At 36.3% G+C, this 16,172-nt stretch overlaps 1 protein-coding gene across 1 annotated transcript in view; it reads left to right on the plus strand.

Moving 5' to 3' along the window:
* Positions 1 to 16,172, plus strand: part of SUGT1 (SGT1 homolog, MIS12 kinetochore complex assembly cochaperone) — a 53,614-nt gene that overhangs the window by 23,578 nt on the left and 13,864 nt on the right. Inside the window, exons 11-12 of the mRNA XM_059902584.1 lie at positions 5,434 to 5,524; positions 10,343 to 10,524. Coding sequence (XP_059758567.1) covers positions 5,434 to 5,524; positions 10,343 to 10,524 — 273 coding nt within the window. The remainder of the gene's footprint in view (positions 1 to 5,433; positions 5,525 to 10,342; positions 10,525 to 16,172) is intronic.

Here is a 16,172-nt window from a genome sequence, read left to right on the forward strand (position 1 = left end):
AATTTGCCCTTGTAGAAATGTTCTTGTGTTCCTATTTTTAGTCAAAGTAATTTTTTGTATTATGTCAATATAAAATATGAAGGCTTTTAACTGAAATTGTGGGAAATAAAAATGTGTGTCTTAGAGACAAATAGCCCCCTTCTGCCTTCTTAACCCACTAACATTTGAGAAGTTTTAAAATTCCTTTTCTTGATATTCATAGAAGAATCTTAATTATGATATAATGGGGTTGGAGGTGTCCCGGCAGGTTACTACTGCTTTTTTAAACACACAGATGTGTGTGGGGTTTTGGATTATTGTTTTGTTATGCCTTTTTGATATGGTCGTGGTAATAGGGTTTTTTTTGTTGTTGTTGTTTTTTGTTTTTTTAAATAACTTTAGCTGCTGATATCCACAAATTGTAGAGCTGCCTTTTCTATTAATGTATATACATGTATTTTCAAAAGAAAAGGATTTTACTGTCCATACTGTCTGTAGATGTCTTGTTAAACTTATTCATTATGGGTATTTTTTTTTTATGCCCTTAGATGTTTTACAGCAAAGTATTTCATGATAGGCATTTACTGTAGCTTATTTAGCCAATGCCATGTTGTTTGACCTTTGGAGAATTACAGTAGGTAACTGTTTTGATTGCTGTGTATTATCCCATGTAATCCTCACAGTTAGTGCATGGTGTAGGTATTGTTATTATCTTTTTACAGGTATGGAAACTGAACCTAGAGATGTAAAATAATTTGCCCAGATTTTCAGCTAATTATAACAATGATGAAGATATTCATAATAGCATTCAGTTGTTATTTGCCAGACACAATGCTATATTGTTTTCATACGTGGTTTTATTTAATCCTCAAAAGAATCCTAAATGAGGTAGACCCTATTAATCCCATTTTACAAGTGAAACTGAGGCTCAGTGAGATTAGTCATACATCCAGCAAGTGGCAACTATTTGTGACTCTTTTGGAATTACACAACTGACTGTTTTTGACTTGTCCTCAACCTCTGCTTATTTCTGAGGAAATAAAATAAGTAAAACTTCTAGAAGAAAAAGACATTTCCAGCAGGTTACTCTATTTATTGGCTCTCTCATCTCTAAAATATAGGTGATTTTCTCCTCTCACTTTCTGTTAAGTGAGATGATGTATATGAAGCACTTAGTACATGAGGTATGTAATAAGTGCTCAATAAATATTACTGCTATTATTATTTAATACTGATGATTTAGATTTTTATTCAGGTTGTAAAAGCAATAAATGCATATCATAGAAAATTTGGAAAAATATAAGTGAGCTGAGAATGTAATCACTCAGTCTCATTACTGATGACATTTTGGCATACTTCCTTCCAGATAATTAGATATTTCCCAAAACTTAGGTCTGTCACTACAGATGATGGATGCTGGAATTTTTTGTTTATGGGAATGTCTTCTGATTAATTTCTTCAAGAAGAATAGAGGTGGTGGTCTTATGCTCACAGTAGGTACTCAGTAAATACTTGAACTGAGCTTCTAGAACTTTGGAGAAGTTTATTCAGTTCCTCTTCATTCATTACCATCTTTTGCATTAAAAACAATTATAAAATGATTTGCGTGTAAAAATAAAGACAGTAGATGTGCAGTCTGGCCTCAGGGAAGACTGAGCTATTCTAATATTGGACAGAGGGTTGTGATACAGCAATTAAATGTGCAAAGAGCTGAGCGAGAGAATACTGGAAAAGCTGCATTCTAGAGATCAGGAAACACTTATTTATTGACTGCAGGCTTGAAACAGATGGTTCTCAAAAGTTTGCCTGAAAATAAAGTTTACCAGTAAACTGCACAGCCCTCTAGTCTCTGGGAAAGATTCCTTCACCATCAATTTGTAGTAGTAAGTGGGAGGTCACTTACCTCTTTTTAAGGAAGTAGTGTCTGGATGCCATGACCCTTTAGAAGTATGGCTTTTCTTTAAACCTGAAGTTCCATTCATTGGAAAAAATTAAACTGCTGTGCAAAGGAGACCTTAGAAGTGGGTGGTAGTACACATAATATTGAAAACTGACAACCCAACAGAGGAGGGATTCTTATTAGTAGTTTGTGAATACTGCTTTGGGATATTATGGCACATTGAAAGTCTTCCCTGTGCATATGAGAGCAACATTCAAGCAAACTACCAAAGGTTTTTTTGTTTTGTTTTGTTTTTTTAATTGGAGTACAGTTGCTTTACAAAGCTGTGTTCGTTTCTACTGTACAACAAAATGAATCAGCTATACATATTCATATATCCCTTTGTTTTTTGGAATTCCTTCCCATTTAGGTCACCACAGAGCACTGAGTAGAGTTCTCTGTGCTATACAGTAGGTTCTCATTAGTTATAAACTACCAAAGTTTTAAGTTAACTTTTAAATTACTTTTGACTTAAATAAAAATAGAATGGCCGATTAATGGTCCCAATAAAAATATCTGAAATTGTACTGGTGGTAATTTGAGAAGTGTCTGTCAGAATCATTTTTAAAAGCATATATAAGCATTAAAAGTGAAGTAGGTGTAAAAAGGAATTCATAGAATATTAGTCTCCCCCCTCTTACCTTTTAAAAAAGCTGTTTTAAGTGGTTTATTGTGTACACCTCTTTTAATGAATGGATTAAGTATAATTTCAAGTTCAGGTCAGCATGTCTCAGTTGAAACAGGTTGTGACTTAGGGCTTTGGCTTTATAAAGGCCTCTTTGTTCATAATGCACAATTATTTAGGTTATAGAGGCTTTCAGAGGTGTGAGTGCCCTTCATGTGAAACAAGGGACTTTTTATAGATGGTGCTTAGCTCAGGAACACGTGTGAATATAGGGTGCCCCGTGGCGGAGGTTAGTTAAGGATAGTGTTGATGTACACGCTGTTTGTGAGGTCTTCATTTCTGGATGAGTTGAAAATTAAAGGAGCAAGATGCAGTTTTAAGTTTTAGTATAATGTTAGTAGTCCTTTTCAGTAACTATTTCTGTGTCATTGCCAGCTGTTGGATTTCTGACCCTTTTTGATAAATATCCCAGCAGTGACAGCTTAAAATAATCAGAGTACTTTCACTTAATACTGTGTATGAGAAGATATTGATAGTATTTTACTTTATAAATGTTAATCATAGTTCATTTTAGGGAATTCTGGAGATCCTTTTAAATGTTTGATTTTATTTATGTAGAACTTAAACATGTAAATTACATTAAAAATGCTGATTGTTTTGCCCCTTTTCTAGTGAGATTTGTTTCCTGTTTTTCTCATGAAAACATTTTTTGTTACATTTCTATGCGCCTTAAGAAAATACCCTTCCATTCCATCACTTCATATCTGACTGAAAATATTGGCAGATTTCTTTTAGTGTTTTGTTAAAGTATTTTAAAATGCACATTTTAAGGATTCTGCCCCTAAATGCTGTTGGTAGAAAGATTACCAGTAATTGTTAATTTAAATGATTCATCCTCCCCAAAGGGGTCAAAGTACCAAAGTGTGACACAGTAGGCTTTTCTTTTTTTAAAGTCTGTCTTCTGGGTGTTTTTCTACTTACAAAAGTAGTAATTCTTTTCTTAGAAAAAGCATTAGAATATAAAATTCTAATTTGATTCTTAAACTATTTGCATAATAATTATAACTGTGTTTACCAGCACTGTTAAGTGCTTATTCTTGCTAGGCTAAAAATGAGGGCGAGAGCATTATTTGAATAAGGAAAGCATAAGGTAAGTGCTATGTGAGTGTACCTTAGGGTTAAGGGTAGATTCTAAGGGACCAGCCTTGATTAGAGAGTTAAAAATGCTTTTAGGATGCTTTTAACATTTCATTTTAGTAAATGGCCTTAGTTTAGCCTTCAGAAGCTCCTCATAGTCTGTCTTACACCTTTTTTTCCATCTGTATTTTTCACTGCTCTAACACAAATCCTGCTGCCTGATGCAGTGTGTCCTTTCACACCTCACGGCTTCAGTTTTATGCAATTCCCTTTGCCTCTGGAGACCTAACCTTTCCACCATTGCAAATGCTCCTACCCCTCACAGCCCTTCAAGGTGCCCCGAAACCTTTCCTATTCACAGCCAGGTGTGATCTCTCCTGAGCTTATAGAACATTTAGTTGCCTTTTGAGTAACTTTTTTTCAAGTATTTCACATACTACTGAATGGTCAAGGATAATGCCTTTAGTATTTAAAAAAATCCCTCACATTCCTGAAGACTATTTCTTGGTCACAGTAAGTGTTTGATGATTATTGAACGAATGATTGTAAAAATGTTAGCATAACTTGTGTTATCAAACCAGGTCCATTTACCCAGTGCATAGCAAGCCAAACACTGGGACAGGGGTTTGCAAAAGAGAAAGGGTTTGTTTGTGAGGCAGCCGAATGAGGAGATGGGAGAACAAATCTTGTATCTGCCTCACCAGAGGTGAGGGGCTTGGGATATTTATGGGATAAAGAAGCAAGGTGGTCTGAGGTGTGGGAAACGATGATGAAGTGAGGTCATCGGTGTTCTGTGTAGGCATATCTGAGTTACGTGCTTCTTCACGGGATGCATGTTCAGAAAATGGCGTTAGCATGAGTTGAGGGTGAAGATTTTTTGCCCTCTGATGTCAAAAGGTCATCCATGGGATACTCGAGATGGCCCAGTTGAGTGGTCAGTGGTCTTGACTGGTTTGAACTGGGCAAGAGTAGCTCCATGTTCCTGGAAAACAGTTACCCTTACTATAATGCCCCATATATCAGAGGTGTTTTATATAGGGGATGGTTAAAGGAGTCTTGTGATATGTTGTTCAAGCTACATGGAACTTGGAGGGTATGCAATTTGCAAGAACAATTAAAGTGAGCTTAATCAGTGAAGGCCGGTTACAGGATGTTATTTATCAAGCAAGTTATAGTTTAAGGGATCTAACTGATGACTGCCCTCAGTTTCACTTGTATCATTTTTATACAAAGGAATGAATTTCTCTACTCTAAAACAGGTTAATGTACATGCAAATATAGTAATTCCTTTAGAACATGGTTTCTCAGTGGTGGGCACTGTTAACATTTGGGGCTGGATAATTCTTTGTCATGGGAGTTGCCCTGCATATTGTAGGATGTTCAGTACCCCTAGTCACTCCTCACTCCCACCTCAGTTGTGATGACCCAACAGTGTCTCCAGACATTGCCAGATTTCCCCTGAGGACAAAATTACCCCTGGTTGACAACACTGCTTTAGAAGAAGAAAAGCATATGGATTTCAAGACTCTTAATTGCAGTTTATAGTGTGTATGTATATTGTTTTTGAAGGGTAGCTTTTAAGTAGAAACAAAATAAATGTTTCAAGTTTTTCGAATTTAACTTTGTATAGTTTAAGGAAACTGTTCGAGGACACTATTCTTATAAAACATTGATAAGTTAAAGAAATTGCATTTTTTTCACTGTTTTGTGTATTTTACATTGAATAATAGATTTTATTTGGTGTTTCCTCCAGATTGAAATTAAAATGAAAAAGCCAGAGGCTGTGAGATGGGAAAAGCTAGAGGGGCAAGGAGATGTGCCTAACCCCAGACGGTTCATAACAGGTTTGTTTTTCTGGCCTTGATGAGCTTTAAATTCATATTGTGTTATATAGTTGAAATTAAATAGTAATGAGTATTCTTTCTACTTTCATTATTTATGTTCCCAAGATACGATACATTGAATATAAGGAGGTTGCTCTGTAATGAAAACAGAGTATTTCTTATGATGGTTCTAACTTCTTAAACTGCATAAGAATACAGATAAATGGCAGCAAAAGCCCAGAGGGAATTGGGATTTATTGTTTATCATGTCAGTTTGTGACGTCAGTTGGGGGTTGTTTGCTTTTGTGTGTTGGCCTTTCCTATTTTTTCTTTCTGTGTTTTACGTGAATTAGTAGTTTACTCTGCCGATGTATTTCCTCCTCTTCTCCCCTCTTATTTATTCCTTCCTGTTTCTTCTAATTATGTCAACTCTAATTTCCTGGAATTTCAGGGCTTCACAGTGAAAAGTATCTAGCCCATTTCTCTCTCTCTCTCTGTCTATGTCTCTCTGTCTGTCTCTCTCTGTCTCTCATTTTTTGGCTGTGCTGGGTCTTCGTTGTGGTGTGCGGGCTTCTCTAGTTGTGTGGTTCAGTAGTTGTAGCACACAGACTTAGTTGTGACATGTGGGATCTTGGTTCCCCGACCAGGGATCAAACAGGCCCCCAGCATTGGGAGCGCCGAGTCTTAACCACTGGACCACCAAAGAAGTTCCCCATTTCAGTATATTTCTCTCTCTTTTTTTAATAAATTTATTTATTTATTTTTGGCTGTGTTGGGTCTTCGTTGCTGTGCGTGGACTTTCTCCAGTTGTGGCGAGCAGGGGCACTCTTCGTTGTGGTGCACGGGCTTCTCGTTGCGGCGGCGGCTTCTCTTGTTGTGGAGCATGGGCTTCAGTAGTTGTGGCTCGCGGGCTCTAGAGCGCAGGCTCAGTAGTTGTGGCACATGGGCTTAGTTGCTCCGCAGCATGTGGGATCTTCCCAGACCGGAGATCGAACCTGTGTCCCCTGCATTGGCAGGCAGATTCTTAACCATTGCACCACCAGGGAAGTCCCTCAGTATATTTCTAAGAGGTGGAGGCAAACAGCTAATGAAGGCCTAAGGCAAGCTTAGGGATAGAGTAGAAAACTAAGGTTGATTGCTTACCCTTTAAGGGGCAGACTACTTTATGTTGTGGTCAATTCTGAGCATAGGCAATAGGCACATAGGTAATTTTCTAATGGAATGATTAATCTGTATGACACACTTAGAACTACAGTCTAAGACTATATTCTATGGCAATGGCATCATTAATGAATGGAGAGAAATTTCCTTTGATTAGAGATAATGTTCTGATTTGATGACTGAAAAGAGGTAACTCTAAGTTTCAGCTACTTTTAGATTTTTCACTGCTTTCTTCTATAACAGAAAATATAATTTCCTTGTGGCACTTTGTAGAAGACACTAAGCCAACAGATCATTCATTTTTTTTTTTTTTTAAATTATTTAAGGTTGGGGAATTGATGAGTGGTTTTCCTTTTTTTTTTTTTAATTTTATTTTTATTTATTTATTTATGGCTGTGTTGGGTCTTCGTTTCTGTGTGAGGGCTTTCTCTAATTGGCGGCAAGTGGGGGCCACTCTTCATCGTGGTGCGCGGGCCTCTCACTATCGCGGCCTCTCTTGTTGCGGAGCACAGGCTCCAGACGCGCAGGCTCAGTAATTGTGGCTCATGGGCCCAGTTGCTCCGCGGCATGTGGGATCTTCCCAGACCAGGGCTCGAACCCGTGTCCCCTGCATTGGCAGGCAGATTCTCAACCACTGCACCACCAGGGAAGCCCAGATCATTCATTTTTAAATTTTATTTTGAAATAATTTTAGATTCTAATAGAAGTTGCAGAAATAATAGAGTTCCCATGTACCCTTCACCCAGTTTCCCTGCATGATAATATTGTAACTAACCTATAGCATGATTAACAAAGCCAGGGAATTGACACCAATAGATAATTTTTAAGAATTGAAATACTTCAAGTTGGTATATAAGCTATTTATTAAGCTTCCGCTTCCCACTTTATGTGAAAGGTATAGTAAAGATGTTATGCGCTCTTCTTGGGACTGACTCCCAGATACTTTTGGATTGAGGTTTATATATAGCTTAAAGCATTTTTTAAAAGAAATATCAACACTTTAAATATAGTATATCACCTGAGTCTAACAGCAGCCCTGATAGTAGGTAGCTTAGTATTGTTCTTCCTATTTTACAGGCTCAGAAAGTTTAAGCAACTTGCCTAAGATTACCTAGCAGTTTTCATTGCCTGAGACTAAATCCAGCTCTTCAGAGTCTGGCTCTGGTTCTTCTACCCCATGTGTGATGCTGCTTGTTGCTGCATTTTTAACAATGGGAAGTCTCTGCTGACATGAGTATCTTTGCAGTTATTTGATATCAATATTATAGTGAATAAGCAAGGAAGTTAGGTTACCTGTCTCTCAGTAGTTCATCTACCAGATGAACTAACACTACAGGTGTTAACGTTTTTCTGAGATTAAAGATTTTTTGGTGTTACAGTTACAAACTCTAAACTCTGCCTTGGAGATTCAAGATGCTATTCCTCCTGACCTGTTATATTTTTGTAAGGAGTTAATATGCTTGTCAGATTTTTGACAAGCTGGAGACTGCAGATAAGGGCAAGTTGATTAACCTATCTGGGTCAGCTTTCTTATCTGTAAAATGGAGATTAGAACTGTGCTCCCATCTGGCGAATCAGCATTAGGATTAATTAAACCCATGTTTCCTAGGTTCTTTTTTTTTTTTTTTTTTTTTTTTTTTTGATTTTTAGAAATTTCATGTAATGTCTGAAACATTTATATTAACATATTTCCATACATATTTCCATACAAATACAAATATAAGATTTTTAGAAATTTCATGTAATGTCTGAAACATTTATATTAACATATTTCCATACAAATAACCCAATGAAAGTTTAGTATTAGTTGTTTTGTTTGTTTTTTTATACTGCAGGTTCTTATTAGGCATCAGTTTTATACACATCAGTGTATACATGTCAATCCCAATCGCCCAATTCAGCACACCACCATCCCCACCCCACCGCAGTTTTCCCCCCTTGGTGTCCATATGTCCATTCTCTACATCTGTGTCTCAACTTCTGCCCTGCAAACTGGCTCATCTGTACCATTTTTCTAGGTTCCGCATACATGCATTAATATACGATATTTGTTTTTCTCTTTCTGACTTACTTCACTCTGTATGACAGTCTCTAGATCCATCCACGTCTCAACAAATCCTAGGTTCTTAATTTACCATGGCATGCGTGTTTTTGTTTTCTTGGCTAGTAGTGAAAATGTACAGAAGATAGAGGAGATTACTTGTAGAGGAAGGGTAGATAAAATTTGGAAAACAGTATGCTTGCCCTGAATAAAACTGTGGTGTGCTGTGGTTTTGTTTTGTTGTGGGGTGGGGTGGGGGTGAGATGAGCAGGGAGGGAGTTGGTTTACAGATGAAGAGAAAGGATGGAAAAGCAGAATGAACAATTAGTAGTTTCTCAACTATTTTGAGAAAGGGCATAAATAGAGCTCTGTGCAGCAGTGCAAGAGGGACATTTAGACTAGCATTTATGTGTCCTAATATACTCATAGGGAAATTTTGAATCAGGTTTTTTTTAAAGCTCTATAGCTGTACTGTCCAGGGTAGTAGCCGCAAGCCACCTATACCTGTTGACCACTTGGAATATGACTAGTCTGGATTGAGATGTGCTCTAAATGTAAAATAACATACCACATTTTGAAGACTTAGTATGAAAAAAAGAATATAAAATATCTTAATATTTTTATATTGATTTCATGTTGACCTGATATTATTTTGCATGTATTAGGCTAAATAAAACATATTATTAGGATACATTTCACCTGATTCTTTTTAGTAATGTGGCTACTAGAAATTTTTAAATTATGTATGTGAGTCGCATTTGTGGCTTACATTATATTTCCATTGAATAGTGGACAGAACTGCTCTTACAGCTCTTAGGTAACCTATTTAGTTAGTTTTTAATTATTTGTGTGGGAAGATCTTGATTCCCTTGGTCTTTGGGGCAGCCTTGGCAGTGCCTGAGTCCCTGGGTTCGTTGCCTCTCTGGCTGCAAGCAGCCTCTGTTTATCCCAATGTGCCCTACAAATACTATTATTTTCTATGTGTGCATGATGTGGGCACTGAACTCTAGATCATCACATGTAGTATTTTTCAACATTCAGGAATTCTTTATTGTATTCTCCTACTGAAGTAATCTAATATTTTTAATGTGGGGAGAGGATGGCGTCCTAACTCACTGGCAGATGGCCTGGCAATTCATTACTTTTAGCTTATTTCTACTCTGAAAGATACAAGTACCTCAGGAGAAGCCACATTTTTAACATTTATTAAAACTGTTTAGAGAAATTTGTTAATGAAGCAACTTTTTAAAAAATTACTATTTTTAGAATTGTTTGTACTATCTTTGCACCTTTTTTGTAAACGTAAAGTTTCCTGTATGCTTCTCACCCAGTTTCTCCTATTATTAACATGAAGGATCTGTTTTTTAATCTAATTTTGCATAATGTACCAAAAGTTTACACTTTGAGTTATTTTGCTCCAAAGAAATTCCCAGATTTTACATTATGCTAACTGGTTCAGTTTTTAGAAGTGTAAACGTTAATTATTGATTTATATGTCAGAAAGACATTTATTACAAACATGAAATTCAGTGACTTAACTATTTGCTAAGATGTTGTATACACCATGGTCGGAAAGTTACGTATGCTTGACATAATCACATGTTGATTAATCACTTTTGTCTTTTTTTACTCCATAGATGTAAAGATGATGTATCCATCATCATCTCATTATACAAGAAATTGGGATAAATTGGTTGGTGAGATCAAAGAAGAAGAAAAGAATGAGAAGTTGGAGGGAGATGCAGCTTTAAACAAATTATTTCAGCAGATCTATTCAGATGGTTCTGATGAAGTGAAACGTGCCATGAACAAATCATTTGTAAGAACATAAACTTTAAGAAAATCTATTGTAGTAGTAAATTACACAAATTAAAAAAAAATAAGTATGTAATTTGAGATCAGATTGCACGTACTATAGTTGGGAGACCATTTTGAATGGACTTGGTCTGAACATTTGTTCTTGCTCTAAACTTAGAGTAATTATTGAGGAAGTTGGGAACTTGTGGAGGTGAGAAACAAATGGTATATTCCAAATAAATTTTTTCATCAGGGAGTTAGAACTTGGAAGTCTTAAGAAATACCAAGGTTATAGTTAGTGGGTGATATAGAGTTATTCCAGCTGGATTTATCACAATAGCTGAGTGAGCTTCCAGTGTTTACCTTCTGGTATCATGTATAATCTCAGTGTCAGATGAAGAATATAGAAGGGAAACTTCCCAAACAGTGTTTGCCAAGTAGAAGGTGCACATTAATTATTCATTGGTTTGTTAATAATTTCTGTATTGATTAAGAAAATTCAGGCTTTTTGACAGGGCATGATTACCACCTGAATTAGGCCTCAAGTTCTGAGATTTTAATGACTAGTCATCACTGTAGAACCATGTAGATTTTGCTTGAAGCTGTAATCATTTGACTTTTACCCGTAGCTCTGGAAATGTCACTGTCTTCTTTTAAGGCATTTATATTTACAGTAGAAAGTTAAAGTTAATATTTAATAATTAAAATTAATATATAGATAATAAGTGTGTTTGAGGCTCAGATATTCCATGTAAGTTACCAAGTGGTAACTGATCATGATTGTGCTTTTCACTATTGCCTTAAAAATTGTTTTAATTAAACTTTTTCTTTTGAGATAATTGTAGACTCACATGCAGTTGGAAGAAGTAATAAGAGATCCCTTATATCCTTTACAGTTTTCCCCAGTAGAAACATCTTGCAGAATTATAATATTACAACCATGATATTGACAGTTAAGATAGAGAACATTTCTTTTTTATTTATTTGTTTATTTATTTATTTACTTTGGCTGCATTGGGTCTTCATTGCTGTGCGCGGGCTCTCTCTAGTTGCGGCTAGCGGGGGCTACTCTTCGTTGAGGTGCGCAGGCTTCTCATTGTGGTGGCTTCTCTTGTTGCGGAGCACGAGCACTAGGTGCGTGGGCTTCAGTAGTTGTGTGTTTTACTAGATATGCCTAAGTATTTGGTTCTTTTTTTTGAGTGATTATAAATGGTATTTTATGTTTAATTTTGGCATCCACGTGTTTGTTGTTAGTATCTAGAAATACAGGGTTTTTTTTGTTTTGTTTTTAATGTTTGTCTTGTATTTATCTTCTGTTTACCTTGTTGAACTCACTTACTAGTTCTAGGAGCTGTTTTTGGTAGACTCCTTGTGATTCCTTGTGATTTTCTATGTAGACAATCATATCTTCAAATAGGGACAGTTTAATCTCTTGCAGTTCCTATACACTAACAACAAAAGATCAGAAAGAGAAATTACGGAAACAATTCCATTCACCATTGCAGCAAAAAGAATAAAATACCTAGGAATAAACCTACCTAAGGAGGTATTTCAAATAGGGACAGTTTAATTTCTTCCTTTCCAATATGTGTGCCCTTTATTTCCTTTTATTGGCTAGAACTTCCAGCACAATGTTGAATAAGATTGGTGAGAGTAGACACCGATGCCTTGTTCTCCATCTTAAGAGAAAAACCATTCAGTCTTTCACCATTAAGTATAATGTTAGCTGTAGGTTTTTGTAGATGCTTATCAAGTTAAGAAAGTTTTGCTCTGTTTCTTTTTTTCTGAGATTTTTATCATGAATGGCTGTTGACTTGTCAAATACTTTTTCTGCAATATTTCTGCATGTGGTCAATACGATTAGGTGATTTTTTTTCTTTAATTTGTCAAAGTGGTGATTTTATATGATTAATATGATTGATTTCTACTGTTCTACTGTTGAACCAGCTTTGCATCCCTGGGATAAACCCCACTTGGTCATAGTGTATAACTCTTTTTATATATTACTCAATTCTATTTTCAAATACTTTAAGCATTTTTGTGTCTATATTTATGAGGCATGTTGGTCTACAGTATTCTTTTTTGGTGCTGTCTTTTTCTGGTTTTGGTATCAGGGTAATACTCATAGAATGGATTGGGAAGTGCTCCATCCTCTTCTTTTTTGGGGGGAGGGTGTTTGTAGAATTAGTGTTGTCTTTAAAGATTCTGTAAACCAGTGAAGCCATCTAGGCCTTGATACTTCTTTCTTTGGGAGATCTTAAATTATGAATTTGATTATCCTAATAGCTTATAGGACTCTTCAGGTTGTCTGTTTCATATTGAGTGACTTGTGGTAGTTTGTTTTTGAGGAATTGGTCCGTTTAAGTTGTTAGTGTTGGTAGGCTTCCCTTCAGCTTTGAAGGGAACTGCAGGGGTAATTTGTGTCTTTTCTCTTTTTTTTTTTCCTTTGTCTTGCTAGGGTTTGTCAGTTTTATTGACTTTTTTTCCCCCAAAGAATCAGCTTTTTGTTGATCTTAAATTTTTCCTCCTATTTTTTTTGTTCTAAATTTCATTTATTTCTGCTTTTAATTATTTTCTTCCTATGCTTGCTTTGGGTTTATTTTGCTATTCTTTTTTTAATAGGTTCTTCGGATGTGAGCTTAGATTATTGATTTGACCCTTTTTCTTTTTTCTATTATATGTGTTTATGCTATAAATTTCCCTCTCAGAAGAATTTAGCTGTCTCCCACAAATTTTGATGTTACTTTTTCATTTTTATTCAGTTCAGTATATATTTTGATTTCACTTGAGACTTCTTATCCTAAGTATATATTCCACTTGAAAAGAATGTATATTCTACTCTTGCTGAATGGAGTGTTCTATAAGTGTCACTTAGATCCTGTTGATTGATATTCTTGTTGAGTTTTTTTATATTCTTGGTTGATTTTCTGTCTTACTGTTCTACTGATTGAGAGAGGGCCTTCAGCTATAATTGTGGATTTATTGATTTCACCTTTAAGTTCTGTCAATTTTTGCTTCACATATTTTGCAGCTCTGTTGTTTGGTTCATATACATTTAGGATTGCTATATTTTCATGGTGGATTGTCCTTTTTATCATTATATAATGTCATTCTCTAGCTCTGGTAATTTTCTTTGCTTTAATTTTAATATAGCTGATTCTTATGTCTTTTGGTTAATTTTTGCATGATATATCTTGTTCCATCCTTTTACTTTCAACCTGCCTAAGTCGTTTTTTTTTTGTTTTTTTTTTTTTAATTTTATTTTATTTATTTATTTTTGGCTGCGTTGGGTCTTCATCGCTGCGCGCGGGCTTTCTCTAGCTGCGGTGAATGGGGGCTACTCTTCGTTGTGGCAGGCAGGCTTCTCATTGCGGTGGCTTCTCTTGTTGCAGAGCACGGGCTCTAGGCGCGTGGGCTTCAGTAGTTGTGGCACGTAAGCTCAGTAGTTGTGGCACACGGGCTTAGTTGCTCCGTGGCATGTGGGATCTTCCCGGACCAGGGCATGAACCTGTGTCCCCTACATTGGCCGGCGGATTCTTAGCCACTGCACCACCAGGGAAGTCCCCCTAAGTCGTTTTTTAAAAAATTTTTATTTTATAAGTTTTATTGGAGTATAGTTGATTTACAGTGTTGTGTTAGTTTCAGGTGTACAGCAAAGTGATTCAGTTATACATATATGTGTTCATTCTTTTTCAGATTTCTAAGTCATATTTAAAGTGAGTTTCTTTTAGACAGCATGTTGGGTCATGTTTTATTTAATTTACTCTGCCAATCTCTTTTAATTGATGCATTTGGACCACTTAACATTTAATGTAATTATTGGTACATTAGGACTTACTTATGTCTACCATGTAAGTTTTCTGTTTGTTCTGTGTTTTGTTTTTGTTTTTCCTGCCTTCCTATGGGTACTTGAACATTTTTTAGAATTTCACCTTGATTTATCTATAGTGTTTTGTAGTGTATCTTTGGTTGCTCTCGATTTTATTTTAGCTATATTATACTTAGTTTATCATAGTCTACTGGTGTCATTTTTTTTTGACACTGAATGACATATAGAAACCTTACCTCCCTTTATGTCCTTTTACTTTTTCTCATTTATAATTTTCTTAAATATTTTTTCTATATATGTTTAGAAACCACATCATATAGTGTAATAATTTAGAAGACTTAAGAGGAAAAGCAAACTCTATTGTGTTTACCTATATTGTGACCTTTCTTTCTTCCTTTCTGACTTTCAGGTTTCCATTTTTTGTTTCTTTTCTTCTTTTTTTCTTTTTAAATTCCTGAACACATTGTCTCCTCTCCTCTCATTTTTTAAAACAATATTTATTTATTTATTCATTTTATTTTTGGCTGCATCAGGTCTTAGTTGCAGCATGCGGGATCCTCCGCTGTGGCTCGTGAGCTCCTTGTTGCGGCGCGTGGGCTTCTCTCTAGTTGTGCTCAGGCTCAGTAGTTGTGGCACATGGGCTCTGTAGTTGAGGCATGCTGGCTCTCTAGTTGTGGCCCACATGCTCAGTAGTTGCGGCACACAGGCTTAGTTCCCTGACCAGGGATTGAACCCATGTTCCCTGCATTGGAAGGCAGATTCTTAACCACTGGACCACCAGGGAAGTCCCTCCTTCTGTTTGGAGAACTTCCTTTGGGCATTCTTTCAGGGTAGATCTGTCCATGACAGATTCTCTCTATTGACAAGGATTTCTTTGGGTTTATACTGGTTGGGATTTGCTCAGTTTCTTGTATCTGTAGGTTTATGTCTTTTGCCAAATTTGGGATCTTTTCATTCATTATATCATTGAGTACTTTTTCAGACCTACCTTCTTTGTTTTCTTCTTCCTGGAACCCGATGACACAGGTATTGGATATTTTGTTACAGTACTACACATTCTTGAGACTGTTCATTTTGTCTCTGTTTTGTCTCTGTCATTCAGATTGGGTGATTTATATCGTTCTGTTTTCCAGTTCACTGATTCTTTGCTCTGTTCTCTCTATTCTGCTCTTGAGCCCTTTCACTGACCTTTTCATTTCAAGTGTATTTTTCAATTATAAAACTTTCATTTGGTTCTTCTTTATGTCTCTGTTTCTTTTTTTTTTTTTTTTAAAGAAATTCACGTTCTTTTATTTATTTATTTATGACTGTGTTGAGTCTTCGTTTCTGTGCGAGGGCTTTCTCTAGTTGCGGCAAGTGGGGACCACTCTTCATCGCGGTGCGTGGGCCTCTCACCATCGCGGCCTCCCCCGTTGCGGAGCACAGGCTCCAGACGTGCAGGCTCAGCAATTGTGGCTCACGGGCCCAGTTGCTCCGCGGCATGCGGGATCCTCCCAGACCAGGGCCCGAACCCGTGTCCCCTGCATTGGCAGGCAGATTCTCAACCACTGCGCCACCAGGGAAGCCCTGTCTCTGTTTCTTTACTGAGGTTTTCTATTTTTTTCATTTGTTTCAAGCTAGTTCATAATTCTTGTTGAAGCATTTTTACCCTGACTACTTTAAAAATGTGTCAGATAATTTTAACATCTCTTTCATCTTTGTGTTAGCATCTATTGATTGTCTTCTCTTTTTAAACATATAATCTGAAATCTTCCTGGTTCTTGGTGTTTTTCACCAGTGCCAAGTGATATTCAGTTGAAATCTGGACATTTTCATGTTATGAGACTCTGGATCTTATTTAA

Source organism: Balaenoptera ricei, chromosome 18, assembly GCF_028023285.1.
Source record: "Balaenoptera ricei isolate mBalRic1 chromosome 18, mBalRic1.hap2, whole genome shotgun sequence".
NCBI lineage: Eukaryota > Metazoa > Chordata > Mammalia > Artiodactyla > Balaenopteridae > Balaenoptera > Balaenoptera ricei.